The sequence below is a fragment of the Mustela nivalis genome, assembly GCF_964662115.1.
Source record: "Mustela nivalis genome assembly, chromosome: 7".
NCBI classification, from domain to species: domain Eukaryota; kingdom Metazoa; phylum Chordata; class Mammalia; order Carnivora; family Mustelidae; genus Mustela; species Mustela nivalis.
The window spans coordinates 16,931,818-16,947,403 of NC_139026.1; the positions used below are offsets into that span (position 1 = coordinate 16,931,818).

A 15,586-nucleotide genomic window follows, 5' to 3' on the forward strand; every position below is an offset into this window, starting at 1 on the left:
ATTTTTCAGGTGTATGATAGATGCCATTTAAGCACCATGGCTCCCTTATTATCTTACAGACTAGCCACTGTGTTTTATGTTTTTTGTTTCATTAGTGTTCAAGTTGTCACTGCTGTTTGACAAGGACTTTATTGGCTCACCCTTCCGGAGGGGCGCCTGGGTGGCTCAGTCAGTTAAGTGTCTGCCTGATGTTGGGGTCTTGATCCCAGGGTCCTGGGATGGAGCCCTGGGTCTGGCTCCCTGGCTCCCCTCCCTGCTCAGAGGGCAGTCCGCTTCTCCCCCTACTCCCGCCCCTGCTCATGTTCTCTCTCAAATAAGTAAGCAAGTAAATAAACAAACTCTTAATGGAGATAGGCTTTTCTGTTTTCCTGTTTTGCATGATGAAAAACATGGCTGCTGTATTAATTTTTCCCAGTTAGGCTGCAATAACAAATGACTACAAAATCTTGTTACTGGGGCGCTAGGTGCAAGAGCACCTGGCTCCGGGAGTCCCAGAGGGACCAGATTTGGTCACATACCACTGACAAAATCCAAAGGCAGAGAGAGAAATGGTGGTGAAACAATTTATTTCAGTGAAGTCAACACTGGGAAGACAGACTAAGTCCCAATGACTGTATCCAAACCGCCGAAAATACTTCTAGGTTTATCTAGGGAGAATGTGGAACAAAGGTCTGTGGGTAGGTGTAGGTGGGCCATAAAGGTCTGGTTGATCGTCCTCCCTAGGTCAGTCCTGCTAGGTGTTGCTTGCCCTATTGCTTGAGGGGTACTTTCAGTTCCCAACATGGGATGCATTACCTGCTGAGTCTTTAGCTGAGTTAAGAGATAAACTGGAAAGAAAATTTTAGTCATTTAGAAAATACAGACTGTGGTCAGAACGGAGGTAGTTGAAGGGCTCTTTCAATCTCAGTGGTTTACAGCAACCAAGATTTATTTCTCACTAATGTAACATGGACTGGGAACGACTATCGCTCCGTGCTTCATGTGTCTTCATTCTGGGATCCAGGAAAGGGCTTCTGTGAGTAAATCCAGAATGACTAATTTGTTTTATATGCATTGCTGAAATGAAACTTCCAATATTTTTCAACTTTTCAGAACTTTTATGGATGCTCTGTCCATCAGTAGGTACTGTTCAGAACCTGACTCATGGTGGGTGTCCGCTGAATATTTGTTGAATGAGCGAACACAGCCCATTCTCTAGCTCTCTTTCTCTGGTTTTTCCAACCACTCAGGATCATAGTCCAGAAAAGTTTCCTGTAATGTTTTATTTATTGATTTGAGAGAGAGAGCATGTGCATGAGTGCGGGGAGGGGGGGGTGGGGGAAGGACAGAGAGACGGGGAGAGAATCTCAAGCAGACTCCCCTTAGTGTGGAGCCTGATGTGGGGCTGGCAGGCAGGGCCAGTTTCATGGGGGTGTGACCTGGTGCACACCAAAAGAATCCATAAAAGAGGAAATTAAAAATTGGACTTTGTTAAAATTAGAGGGTTCTGCTTTTCAAAAGATCATTAAAAATTAAAGACAAGCTATACACTGGGAGAAAATATTTGCAGATCATAATCTATCTGATAAAAGATCCATAATATATAGATGATTAAAATAATAAAAACCAATTAAAAAATGGATGAAAGATTGAACAGATACTTCACCAAAGAAAATACGAGCCTATAACAGTATTCTCAACATCATTAGTCATGAGACACTATTACCAACCTACCAGAGTGCCTAATATGAGAAAGACTAACCAGACTAGGTATAGGAAGAGGATGGAGAGGAACTGGAAGTCTCAAAACTGCTGCTGGAAATTTGAACTGTATACCTACATTGGGAAACATCTTGGCAGTTTCTTAAATTATACACCCATCTACGGTGCAGCAGTTCAACTTCTAGGAAAGTATTCAATAGAAACGGAAGCATATGTTTACAGGCTCGTATGGGAGTCTTTTTAGTACGTTTCACTGTTTATAACAGCTTTATTCCTCTAAGTCCCAAACTAGAAACAACCAAAATGTCCACCAAAGGTGAATGGATACATCCATTGTGTTACAATTATACTCCGCAATAAAAAGTGAATGCAGTAAAAAGTGAATGCCTGCAGCGATGTGGATGAATCTCAAAATAATTGCATTGCATGACATAAGCCGGACCAAGATGCTACATAGTGTATGGTATAATTCCATTTACATAACATTCTAGAAGATGCAAATTTATCTATCGTGACAGCAGATCCAGAGGAGACAACATGGGCAGAAGTAGCGGCACAGAGAAACTGGGTATGACAGAGATGTTAATTATTTTGCTTGTAGTAAGGGTTACACAGGTGTACACATGTCAGACCTCATCAATATATATATTTTAAATATGTCGTTGATGTCAACTACACCTCCATAAAAGTGTTTAAAAGGTGAGTGTAGCATGATTCATGTTATACATACAGCACTAATCCTTCATAATTTAGTCCTGAGTTAGCTTTTTCTCAACAAAAAATCCCTAGTCACAGCACCATCCATCCATACACGCATAGATTAAACAAGGTCGACTTCGTTTTCTTTTATTCCAGCGGCACCAGCAGGACCAGCCGGCTGAGTGTGGCTCTGTTCCCGGGCCCCAAAACCGCGGCGGCAGGAGAACGGACAGCGCTCGAACTGCACTCCCGGGAAGCACTAGTCGGAGTGCAGTCTCCTCCCGCTCCTAAAAGGTGGCAAACGCCAGCAATTTCCTTGGGCGCGTGAAAGGACGCACGAGGCAAGAGTCCTGCCAGCTGCGAGACTCGACATCTGCCAAGGAAGTCCTACAGGGACAGTAAAGGGCGCACCGAGCGCCTGAGGCTGGGAAAGCGCTGAGAACTGGGGGAGGCGGGTGGGGGGCGGGGACGAGAAGAAGAAAAAAAAAAAAAAAAGAGCCGCCCACGCTTCCCAAGAAGGCCGGGATCACGTGCCCGAGCGGGCGCCGGCACAGCCCCGGCTTTCCGGCCCGGCGCGGCCCCCAGGCCCTGTACTTTCGGTTCCGCCGGCAGGTTGTCTGCTGCGACCCGGGCGCGCACTTCCGCTCGCCCTTTGACCCGCTGCCCTACGCCAGTGCGTTCTGCGGTACGGGGTCTCGGGCGCACCTGTAGGGCCGGTGGGGAGTGCGGTGTGCATTTGTTCCGCTAGAGTCTGAAAGGGCGCGGGGAAGCCACAGGGTCTGCGCCTTCCGCTTGCGGCGCAGGAGCTGCCCTTAAGTTGCGCGGGCCCAGCCCCCACATTGAGCCCGGGGAAGGCTGAAGGCTGCGCGCGGGCGCTCGGCCTCTCGGCGCCCTCGCGTCCCAAGTGAGCCCACGGGGCGCGGGGTGGGAGACGACCTGGGGGTCCTGACCCCGTCCCGCCCCTGCCGTGTGCCCTGTTTCCCGGCACGGTTTCGTCCTGCCCTGGGAGCCCTGTAACACTGCGCGCCTTTCCTCCCCGTGCAGCACCCCCTAAGCATGCCCGCGGGAGTGTCCTGGGCCACCTACCTGAAAATGTTCGCGGCCAGCCTCCTGAGCATGTGCGCCGGCGCCGAAGTGGTGCACAGGTACTACCGGCCGGACCTGGTGAGTGCCGGAGGGTCCTGCTTCCTGGCCCCTGGACCGCTCCGTTCTCCCAGCGGCGGAAGCGATCTTAAAACGGAATTAGAAGGACCATCTGCCCTGAGCGTAGAGCCTGATGGTGGCATTGCATTGCCGTTAGAGCAACGCCCGGCCTGTTCTTTCACGGGTCTTACACAGCCAGTCACTTGGCTGCCGCCGGCCTTGATCTCCTACCGTTTACCCCTTGTTCCCACTGTTGCAGCCACCCGGTTTCCTTGCTGTTTCCCACACTCTTAAGGCCTGTCCCCATCTCATTGCCTTAACTTTTCTCATCTTGGAATGTTTTTCTCCCAGATCTTGGGTCGGGTTCCTACTTGAAAACGTCAGTCTGCTCAAATACCTCCTCCAGCAGTGAGAGTGCTTTGGACAGCTCCTAAAGGATTCCTCCTCCTGTTACTCTGTCCCAGTCCTTTGTTGGCCTAGAGGACTTGTCACAGTTTGCAAGTATTTTATTCCTTTTGTCTGTTTACATGTTCTTTGTTTCCTCCACCAGCATGTAATCTCCGTGAAGGGACTGGGCCTTCCTGGTTCACCGTTGATCTCAGTAGCCTAGAAAAGAGCTTAGAATATAGTAAATGCTTGATAAATATTTGATGAATGAAGGACGAGGAAATACAGGCAGTTCAAGGAGGAGGAGATTTAAATGAACTTTTTAGCATTTTAAGCATTCATTGAATTAGAACTGGGAATTAGAGGTGCTTTTGAGGAGTTTCGGTCTTGCAGAGCTGAAGGCAAGGAAAGTGCAGTGGAAATCGTTACACGCACGTTGCTAGGTGCTCTGCTACAGGCGTGAGTAGAGTGGTTGGAGCACAGTGTGGAAACAGTCATCCCTGCCTGGACTCTGGAGGGGTGACACAGACAACCATCCATTGGTCTTTCTAATTTCAGCTTACTGTCAGCTAAGTTATAGGGGTGTTTATTCTTGTTTTCAGACAGGGCAACTGAGATTCAGAAGACAAGGGTGATTTCCCAGGGTCTCATAGCTTCTTGGGGATTTGAAGCCCAAGCTTTCTGTTCAGTGTTTCTTTTATTATTATTATTATTTGATCCTGTTAATGAGGTAGTACCGCACCTTTGTAAAACATTCAGATTGAATTCAGGCATGTAGAGTGGAATGTGAAAATCTAGGGCTCCCCCCACCCAACTTTCTCTAGTCTGCTACCCTCAAGTAGCTACCATTTTTTGGTTGGCGTGTACTTGCAGACTTTTACTATTGTTGAGATACACATGCGCCTGCGTGCACACAAACACACACACGCACAGTGGACAGGGTGTTTCCCCCCATGGAAATAGGAATTCATATACACATTTCTCTGTAACCTGTTTCTTTTGGTTATTATCTATATGAACAGACACATGTTTATATCAACAGCTTTTTTTCTTTCTGATCATTGAATAGCATTTTATAATATGGATGTTCCGTGTATTATTTAATCTCCTATGGACATTTTGGTGGTATCTAAATACCAAACAAATAATTGTTTTTGTATAAACAATGCTGAAGTAGCTCTTACCAGCAGGGACTGCTTCTCTTTTGAGTTATAGGGATGCGTCAGGGTTACTTAGTGGAGACAAAAATGTGTAAGGACCTTCCACAGAAATGCAGTTGAGTCACTAGCTCCTGAGGAATAGACATCAAGAGGGCATTACAAAGGAAGAAATACCTGTGATTTGCCCCTGGGAAATTGACCTTTGATTCACCCATCTCAGCAAGGTTGTTACCAGCAGCTTCTTTGACCTTGGGAAGAGGCTTGGTCTTGATTGGGCACAGATATCAGCAGTGGGGTACCTCTGTAGGGCTCTGAAGGCCAGGGCTGGCTGGCTACATGTAGGATGCTGGATGGTTTATTAACATTTAAGGAATTTATGTTCTTTCACTGTGTCTCTTGGTCTTGTTCTAGCAATGACTGTCACTATTGTAACAACTGCTGGCCTTTGTTGGCGTCTTTCAGTCTTTACAGCTAGAAGGTCTGGGTGGAGTCCAGACTCGACCATGACAGCTGCCTAGAGTGAAAGCTCAGTGCTGTCTTAAGGGAGCAGCGTTAAGGATGCCTTTTCTAGTTGACCAGCTAAGCTGCTCAGGATTAGAATGGAGGCAAGGACTCAAGGCAGATGTTCTGTCCTGGAATACAAAGTGTGCTTTTGCTTGCGCTTCCGTTTGCATCTCCATTTACTTTTTTTTCTTTTTTTAAAGACTTTATTTATTTATTTAACACAGAGAGAGATCACAAGTAGGCATAGAGGCAGGCAAAGAGAGAGGGGGAAGCAGGCTTCTCCCTGAGCAGAAAGCCCGATGCGGTGGACCCTGAGATCATGACCTGAGCCAAAAGCAGAGGCTTCACCCACAGGCACCCCACATCTCCATTTACTTTTGCATTACTTTTACTGGTCCTCTTTTCCTTAATTTATAATCTACTTAATATTGAAGGCCTACTCAAAAAATGCAGTCTCAGTGATGTAGGAAAGACGATAGGGTTTGAAGCCAATGGCCAAGAAAGAATTCTTGAGATGTCTTTGGTGCAAAAAGGTGGTTTTATTAAAGCATGGATACAGGATCCATGGGCAGGAAGAGCTGCACTGGGTCATGAGGAATGGTCTGTTACGTACTTTCATGCTGGGAGGCGGTTAGGGATACCGTAGGCCTCTCAGGTATTTTGGAAACCAAGTTTCCAGGATCCTGATGGGGCTAGGTATTGTCAGGGAAAGGTCATTTATTACTTAGTAAAAACTCGGTCACGAGACTCCTTGTTTATATATCAGTGGGTCATATGCTTGGGGGATGATTGCTAACATGTATCTTGGATAAAGGAAGTTTGAATTTTTATATGTTAAAATAGACTGACAGGATCTTGGGGGTAGGGCTAAGGTTGCCTTTTGCCCTTAGCAAAGTAGTAACATCAAAGCAGGTGAATCCCTAGAGGAATGTCACACTGCCTGTTTCAAGGACTTGTCAGTGGGCCATAGGTAATAAGAAAATTTAATTTTTTCTTGGTCTTTGTTTACCACATCCTTAGGATTCATTTTATTTTATTTTTAAGATTTTATTTATTTATTTGTTAGAGAGAGAGACAGCACAGGCAGGGGGAGTGGCAGGCAGAGTGAGAAGCAGGGAGCCCGACACAGCACTCAGGACTCCATCCCAGGACCCTGGGATCATGACCTGAGCTGAAAGCAGACACTTAACTTATTGAGCTGCCCAGGTGTCCCAGGACTCATTTTAAAGTGTTCATTTTTGGTTGTCTCCAGACATACCCATATATACCCAAATTGCTATTTAGAACCTCTGTTGATATTGCTAACCTTTGAGTCAGTAAACTTACTAGTCTTAAAAATTGATTATATATTTAATGTATTTAGTAAATGAAAGTGCTCTTTTTCTGAAGCAGGAGAGCTAGGTTCTTGTCTCATGGAGTCGAAGAATGAATCTCACGGACAAAGAGTGAGTAAAGTGATAGAGTTTTTATTAAGCAAGAGTACAGAAAAAACTCTCAGGAGTGAGAGAGGGGTCCCGATATGGTTGGCACTGAGGGCTTTTAGGGTTGCTTTTTTTCTTGAAGGCTAAGCAGGGAGCTTAAATCTTTTTGCCTTCTCTACAGGCATCACTACTGATTAAGAACTAGTGATAGAATCTTTAATGGCTTACCTAAGGGTCTGTTTTTTTCTGTTGACCACAGGAGACTGTCATGAAACGACTCCCCACCTCGGGTGGTCTGGAGTGTCCTTTATCTCTGGTTTCCTTCCATCTCCACATTGTGGGGATTTTTGTGAGCCCGATCCCATAGCCCCCTACCGATCTCTCCCTGTCGGGCCCTGCCTGTCCCTTACTCATGTCTTTTAATAAAAGTAGACTTGTCAGGGTACCTGTGTGGCTCAGTTGGTTGAACTGCTTTCTGTGGCTCAGGTCACGATCCTGGGGTCCTGGGATCAAGCCCTGAATTGGGCTTCCTGCTCAGCGGGGAGGCTCATTCTCCCTTTCTCTTCCTCTGTGTGCTCGTGCTCTCTCTCTCTCACTCATTCTTCTCTCTCAAATAGATAAAAAAAATCCTTAAAAAGAAAAATTGAATTGTCATTTTATGCTTTGTACTGTATTGGCAATTCAGATTTCTCCAAGTGTGTGCCTCTCTGTGTGTAAGTGGGCAGTTGTATATACTTTATAGAAATTTGAATCATGCTGTTGTATTTTATGTTTTTATTATTTTTTAAAGTTTTTAATTTTAATTCCAGTTAGTAAACGTACAGGGTTATATTAATTTCAGGTGTATACTGTATTTTATAGGGCTTTGTGACTTCATATAATTTCCTTTTGTGACCCTGGGGAGAAAAGCATCTCTTCTACATTAATTAGTTTACACAGTTTAATGAAGGTGAAGCAAGCTACATTCATTCTTATACTAAAGGGATGGGAATGTCAAAATCCTAGTACTAGTTTTAAGGTAGGAAATTGTCAGATAGGGTACTCTGGCTTTTGCTCTAGTTCCCATCACCGATTTTTTAAAAACGATTTTATTTGTCAGAGAGAGAGACAGACAGACAGAGGGAGAGACAGACTCCCTGCTGAGCAAGGACCCGATAGGGTACTCGATCCCAGAACCCTGGAATCATGACCTGAGCTGAAGGCGGCCGCCGCTTAACCAACTGAGCCCCTCAGGTGTCCCCCCATCACTGATTTTTTAGAAGGTCATTTCCACTTCAAAATGAGAATTGTGCTGTGAAGCACATCCCTTAGCTCCCTACCTCTCCTGTGACCCTGACCTCAAACCCCACTTTCTTTCCTAAACTATTTTATTTCTTTTTTTTTTTTTTAAGGTTTATTTATTTGACAGAGAGAAATCACAAGTACACGGAGAGGCAGGCAAAGAGAGAGAGAGGGAAGCAGGCTCCCTGCTGAGCAGAGAGCCCGATGCGGGACTCAATCCCAGGACCCTGAGATCATGACCTGAGCCAAAGGCAGCGGCTTAACCCACTGAGCCACCCAGGCACCCCTAAACTATTTTATTTCTTTAGGATTAGTTAGTTGTTAGATAAAAGAGTAAAATGAACTAGATCAAGGTGTTTGAACTTCAGGGATTGAAGTGCTATAGGACATCACAAGTAGGCAGAGAGGCAGGCAGAGAGGAGGAAGCAGGCTACCAGCTGAGCAGAGAGCCTGATGTAGGACTCGAGCCCAGGACCCTGGGATCATGACCTGAGCCAAAGGCAGATGCTTAACCAGCTGAGCCACCTAGGCGCCCCTAATCTTGTATGTAAAATAATCTGAGCAAAGATTTTATTTCTCCAATTTTATGAGCTTATAAGGGTCCTGAGCACAGTCTGTTGATTTATTCATTCAGCAGTCTTTTTGCCTGCCTTTTATAATGAGGGGCATCCTATAGGGTTGTAAGAAATAAGGAGGAAATTACGGTGCGGTCCCTTTCCTCAGGACCTCACCGTGTAAGCTGATAGCTGGTAGAAATAGATATGCCTCTAGGGGTGCCTGGGTGGCTCAGTCATTAAGCATCTGCCTTTGGCTCAGATCAGGATCCCAGGATCCTGGGATCGAGCCCTATCGAGCTCCCTGCTCAGCGGGGAACCTGCTTCTTCCCTGCCTGCCACTCCTCTTGTTTCTGCTCTTTCTCTGACAAATAAATAAATAAAATCTTAAAAAAAAAATAGCTATGTCTCTGAATCATGACAAACATTTCCACTTGCATGTGCAGCGAGCATGTTGCAAACTGAGCTGCTGGTCTTTTCTCCAGCAGACCTGCTCATCTTGAAGCCTTGCCTGTCCCTGTGGATGGTGACTCCATCATGCTTGTTGTTCAGGCCAAAGCCCAGGAGTCCTCTTTAACGCCTCTCTCCTACTACACATAATAGCAGATCCCACTGGCTTGATCTGAAAACTATATCTGGAATCTCACTGCTTTTCACCACGTTCGCTGCTACTACTCAGTTCAAGCCACAGTCAGCCACCTCTCACCTCAGTTTCTGTGATGGCTCCCTGATCTGTTTCTACCTTCCTGCCTTGCTCCCCTGCAGTCTTTTCTCAACAAAGCCACCGTCTTCTTTTTTTTTTTTTAATTATTTATTTGACAGACAGAGATCACAAGTAGGCAGAGAGGCAGGCAGAGAGAGAGAGAGGAAGAAGCAGGCTCCCTGCTAAGCAGAGAGCCTGATGCGGGGCCCAATCCCAGGACCCCAGGATCACGACCTAAGCTGAAGGCAGAGTCTTCAACCCACTGAGCCACCCAGGTGCCCCCACTCCCTTCTTTTTATGCTTGAGTCAGATCATGTCATTCTGCTCAGAACTCTCCAGGGACTGTGCATCTCTACACCTGGTTTTCCTCTCTCGTCATCCCTTCCTGACCTCTCATTGAATACTTTATACCAGCGCTGCTGACCACCTTGCTTTTCCGTGCACATGAGGGCACATTTCTGCCTGAAGTCCTCTGCATTTGTGTTCCTTCTGCCTGAAACACTCCTAGATTAGCCGCATGGCTGGTTTTCTCATCCTCCTTGATGTAGATCTTTGTTAGAAGTCACCTTTTCAGACAATACGCACATGAGAAAATGCTCAGCATCATTACACATCAGAGATATGCAAATCAAAACCACAATAAGATACCATTTCATCACCACTGTGATGGCTATAATTAAAGAAAACCCAAACAGCTCATGACAGGTGTCAGTGAGGATGCAGAGAAATTGGAACCGTCATACAGGGCTGCTAGGAATGGAAAATGGTACAGCTGCTTTGGGAAACAGTCTGGCCGTTCCTCAAACAGTTCAACATAGAGTCATAGGACTTAGTGATTCTACATCTTGGTTTATACCCAAAAGAAATGAAAACATAGGTCCACACCTTCTTCTTGTACACAGGTTCATTTAAATGGAATCATATAACATGTGGTCTTTTGTGACTCAGTTTCTTTCCCTTTGCATGCTTTCTAGGTTTGCCCCATATTGCCAAATATATCTGTACTTCATTTCCTTTTAGGACAGAATAATCTTCCATCGTAAGAATAATAGCAGAGCTCTATCCCAGGTCCGCAGGATCATGACCTGAGCCAAAGGCAGATGTTTAACCCACAGAGCCACCCAGGCGCCCTAGACCCTTATTGTTTTTGAACAGTAACAAATTGATTTGAAATCGGTTCAAAACGAATTGATTCCTAATACTTGTTTTCTGTGCCGGGCACATGGTAGACACTCAGTAAACAGTGCAGGAATGAATTTCAGATTGTGGAAAGCTTTATTAAGATTTGTGATCTGGGCGCCTGGGTGGCTTAGTGCGTTAAAGCCTCTGCCTTCGGCTCAGGTTGTGATCCCAGGGTCCTGGGATCAAGCCTCACATCGGACTCTGCTCAGCCGGAAGCCTGCTTCCTCCTCTCTGCCTGCCTCTCTGCCTACTTGTGATCTCTGTCTGTCAAATAAATTAAAAAAATCTTTAGAAAAAAGAAGATTTGTGATCTGTCAGTTAATACTAATCTAAACGCTCCCTTTGTGAGTCCCGCAATACTGGAGACACAGCCTGGGCAGTAGAGTCCTGTAAGTATCGGGTTAGAAACGGACTGACGTGGGCCGCAGGCTCTCCTAATAAGGATTCATCATTGAGTGCACAAGGACTTTTGTGCCCCTTTTTTTTCCTTTTTCCTTTCTTTCAGGTCACACTGGATGACAGTCTAAGGCAGCCCTGGCATCTATCCTTTTTGTTTTCTTTTCTTTTTTGATAGACAATACCTGAAATTCCACCAAGGCCTGGAGAACTCAAAACGGAGCTTTTGGGACTGAAAAAGAGACAACACGAACCTCAAATTTCTCAGCAATAGAAACCTCAAAATACTTAACTCTGCCAAGAACTCCATGAATAATATTATAAGTATTAAATATGTATTTTTAAAGTTTATTGAGTTAGCCGGGTTGTCTTTCAGCACCTAAAGCGATCCTCACGGCATGAGGAGGTGCCCAGGTGTTAACTGCTGCACTGAGATTTAATAATGGATTGACCAGTGTTTCTTGGAAACTGCCAAAGTGTATATCATCAGCCTTTTTAATGTGGTGGAATAGATACTTAGCCTTGAATATCATGTGAGAAAGAATATTTACAGTGTTTCCTGCTCTTACAATTCTGGTTTATTTCTCTGAGGAAGCTTGACTGTCATGAAAAATGGGAATTATAAATGAACTATAATAAAAGTGTCATTGACAATTAAAGCTTACGGTGTGAAGTTAATATTACTCTAAAATTGGACACTGCTATTTGTACCAAACTGAATTAAGTTGAAATATTTAAAGTTTGAAGTTCTTTTGGAACTGTGTACTTAACAAAATTATAGCAGATGTCACTCGGACTGTCATAAGTTCTTCATCCCCAAATTTGAGAAACCATGTTTCCATGTAGTTATTCTTAGAAAATATATTTTAAAATAGATGAAAAGCTTAAATGAGCTTCGCCATTCGGTGAATTGTGTCCTCTCCTCAAAGATGTTGAAGTCCTACCCACCCCCCCAGTCCCTGTTTTGTGACCTTACTTGGAAATAGAGTCCTGCACATAAAATGAAGTTAAGATCGGGTCATTGGGCTGGGTCCCTAATCTAATCTAATGTCTTTATAAGAGGAAAATGCCATGTACAGAAAGACACAGAGGGAGAGCACCGTGTGACAACAGATCGAAGATTGGAGTCATGGAAGCCAGGAATGCCGGGGCTGGAGAGCCGTCACCAGGAGCCAGAAAGGGGCAAGGAGGGGGTTCTAGCCAGAGTCTCAGAGGATGGTCCTGCTGACACCAGGATTTTAGATTTCTGCCCTCCAGAACTCTTGAGAGAATACACTTCTGTTGTTTGAAGCCATCTGGTTTGTGATACTTTGTTATGGCAGCCCTCGGAAACTAAAATATTTCAAGTCTTTCTCTGAGTCTATAAATAAAGGACAAAAGTAATTTATAGAGCAATTGGCTTTCCATTTAGGGCTATTTTTCCAAAAGAAGTTTTTTAGAATTCTGTGTTCTTAAAGGTAAGATGTAGGCTTGCTTCTTAGCCAGTTAGCCAATTGCTACATCACATAAATCTTTGGGGTCATTGTTGAAATCTTAAAACCGGAAATGCAAACAACATGTTTGTGTTTTATATGCCGTAGTAAATACCCTTTTTGGTTTAACAGTGTAAAGCAACTAAATGAAATGGTTTATTTCTAGTCTATATACAAGCTCTTTCTTTTCTGCAGCTGTGTTATTTGGTACCTTACCAAATTCTTCAACACAGGAGGAGGATCTGTCTTTCTGTTGATGATGGAGGAGCAGTGGCTCACTCCAGGGAGAAGGCTGGAGAACAAAGCTTTGCGTTGAGACTGGTTGTTTGCTGGTATTTACCATGACCTTGTGATGAGACTTTTTCTGGAGCAAATTTCACAGCTGCCATTAATTGAATACTTTTTTCTATTTTTTTTTAATTTAAAGATTTCTTCATTTTAGGGAGAGAGAGAGAGAGAGAGAGAGAGTGTGTGTGTGTGTGTGTGTGTGTGTGTGTGTGCAAGCGCAGGGTGGAGGGGCAGAGGGAGAGGGAGAGAGAGTGTTGCAAGAAGACTCCGTGTTAGGCACCTAGCCTGATACAGCGCTTGATCCCAGGACCTTGAGATCATAAGCTGAGTTGAAACCAAGAGTCAGTCACTTGACTGAGCCACTCAGGCACCCCTGAATACTTATTTTCTTAGAATTTTATACTTTACCCCTGAAACAAATAATACATTATATGTTAATTAAAAAATGAAATTGAACATATTTTTAAAATTCTATACTTTACAAATGGTGAATCTTGCCACAGCCAATTGCAAGAGTTTTATATCAGGCTGGAAAAAGTTTACCTTTGTTTTTTTGGTTGAAGGAATTAAAAAATGGTTTCCAAAGCTCAGTAATTCTAACTTTGGGGCCTAACTCCCTCAAATAATATGAATTCCCAAGGGTTTTAGGATAATAAATCAATTTATTGATTTTAATATAAATCAATAATAAAATCATTTTTTAACTCTCAACTAGTTTCATCAGTTGAACTTACTAGGTGCATTTTTTTTTTCCCTCTGCCAATGAGCATTTTCAAATTCGATTTCTCCATTAATTTTAGTATATGAACACAAAACTGGTAACTTTGATAATGCATTTTGTAGCTATCAGTGAGGAGAGACCCGTCAACACTTTCCAGAATAAAGAGCTAGGGATGTTGCTCACCTTTTGGAAGAAGAAAGGATCGACCCCTTGGGGCCAGTTTGTGCACAGGGAAGGTCCCCACCCATGCCCTGGGTGGACCATATGGTCCAATGCAGTGAACCCTACTTTAAAGTCACTCACTCCCCCTCCCTATCCCATACCTTTCATTGACAGGTACAGAGTGATTGGTCTGGCTATTGAGAGAAAAAGTCATGATTTGAATCCACTTCTACAAGACAATGGCTTTATGAAGGGGGAAAACTGATTTTCTAGCTATTAAAAATATACTGAAAGTAGAAGTGCCATCATTTTCAATACATGCTGATTCTGTTGATTCTAAGTGACTTTCACCAAGGTATCCTTTTCTGAAGTTGACCCCTATTGTGCAAAATATGCATTGTGGTGGCCCTGGAAATGCATTAGTAGATTCTCTGAGGAAAGGCACTGGATGCTTCTCACTGAGCAGCCTTCAGTTGTCTTGGCTTCTGCAGGGACTTTAACAGCTAAAGGGTGGCCTTGCTCAGAGCCACGCCTCCTGCCATTCAGCACAACTCTGGAGGGGCCTGTTAGCTCCCTTCCCTCTGAGCTGACTGGGGCTCTTTGGCCCTGCATTGCTTCTCCCCTCCCTCTGCTCCATCCCAGTTCCTTTCCTTCCACACGTGCTGATGTAGGGGCATTCCTTAATAAATAGCCTGTATACTAAACTCCATTTCAGTGCAGCTTGGAGAACCAAATCTGTGACTTACACAAACCAAAAATTAAATGTAGTACTAGGTGTTCCTTAATAGAGCTGTGGGAAAAAACCACCCAAGATAGACCAGTTGCAAGGTGTTTGGTCATTAAATTAGGTCAAACGGTGGTTTTGCAAGGTGCATATGACATATCTACTGTTTTTACCCAAAACTATGGGAACAGGATGCTTTCCAAGCTTCCTGCTGGAAAAAGTGTACACTCAGAATCTGTAATTGGGAGAATAATGAGGAGCAAGTTCCAGATGCTACTAACTTAATGCAATTCGATGGCTTTTCTCTATGTCTTTATTAAAAATTAAAAATTATGATGACCAAAAAATTAGAAACAAATATTATGACTGAAGGCTAATATAGTATCATGAAAGGAAGCTGTACCTTTACAGCAAGTTTCCTTATAACTGAGCTCCCATTTTATTTCTTATAAAGGAAAGGAAACAGATTTTTAAAAATCAACTAAATTAGCTTTCAAAGTGATCATTGCAAACTAAGCCTAGAAAAATAGCGTGGGTGGGAGAGGACACATAAGAGAGACAAATACAAAAAGCCCAGAAAAGGGTCCTAAATTAATAGGAAAATCTAGTCCCTGACAAAACTTTATAGTACATAAAGTTGATTTCCATGATCTCTGAATATACAACTCCGGTTTTCCCACCAAAGCCAGTTAAAAAATAGACTACCATTTCAGATGACTATCAATTAATGAAACTAGAGAAAACTATTTCTCCCATAAAAACTACAGTTCAGAAGGAATTAAATGATTGCTTGATGAGTATCATCACTCAGTATCTACAATCTACCTGTTGTAGAATAATGGGTGTTTTGAAAAACACCCTTCTCTTGGAATAGCTCTAGATTTACAGGAAAACTGCAGATAGCAAAGAGCCCCATGTCCCTTCCTGTTTTCACGAATGCTGGTCCATAGGTCAAAACCAAAGAACTATGAACTCCAGACTAAATTTTACCAGTTTAATCCAGGCAACGAGTGCGCTTAGTTGCCAGGTCTTCAGTCTATTTCTGTCCTTGGTTTTGACCTTGAAACTTTTAAAGAATACGGTTCACA

At 43.8% G+C, this 15,586-nt stretch overlaps 1 protein-coding gene across 3 annotated transcripts; it reads left to right on the top strand.

The window, feature by feature from the left end:
* The first annotated feature begins 2,934 nt into the window (after window positions 1-2,934).
* On the top strand, window positions 2,935-11,790 carry UQCC6 (ubiquinol-cytochrome c reductase complex assembly factor 6). Of its 3 annotated transcripts, none has more exons than XM_082739100.1 (3): window positions 2,935-3,073; window positions 3,445-3,564; window positions 11,310-11,790. In XM_082739100.1, exons 2-3 carry the CDS (start codon window positions 3,457-3,459, stop codon window positions 11,403-11,405), a joined length of 204 nt encoding a protein of 67 aa, XP_082595226.1. In that variant the 5' UTR covers window positions 2,935-3,073; window positions 3,445-3,456; the 3' UTR covers window positions 11,406-11,790. The 3 variants fall into 3 exon arrangements, with proteins under 3 accessions (XP_082595226.1, XP_082595224.1, XP_082595225.1); XM_082739098.1 differs by having other exon boundaries at window positions 2,961-3,085; XM_082739099.1 differs by lacking the exon at window positions 2,935-3,073 and adding an exon at window positions 3,081-3,177.
* The last annotated feature ends 3,796 nt before the right edge of the window (window positions 11,791-15,586 follow it).

Excerpts from the sequence above, each read along its gene's own strand:
- UQCC6 (XM_082739100.1), top strand. The coding sequence starts at position 3,457 with ATGCCCGCGGGAGTGTCCTGGGCCACCTACCTGAAAATGTTCGCGGCC. Across the intron at positions 3,565-11,309 it reads GGTACTACCGGCCGGACCTG|ACAATACCTGAAATTCCACC; the intron begins GTGAGTGCCGGA and ends CTTTTTTGATAG.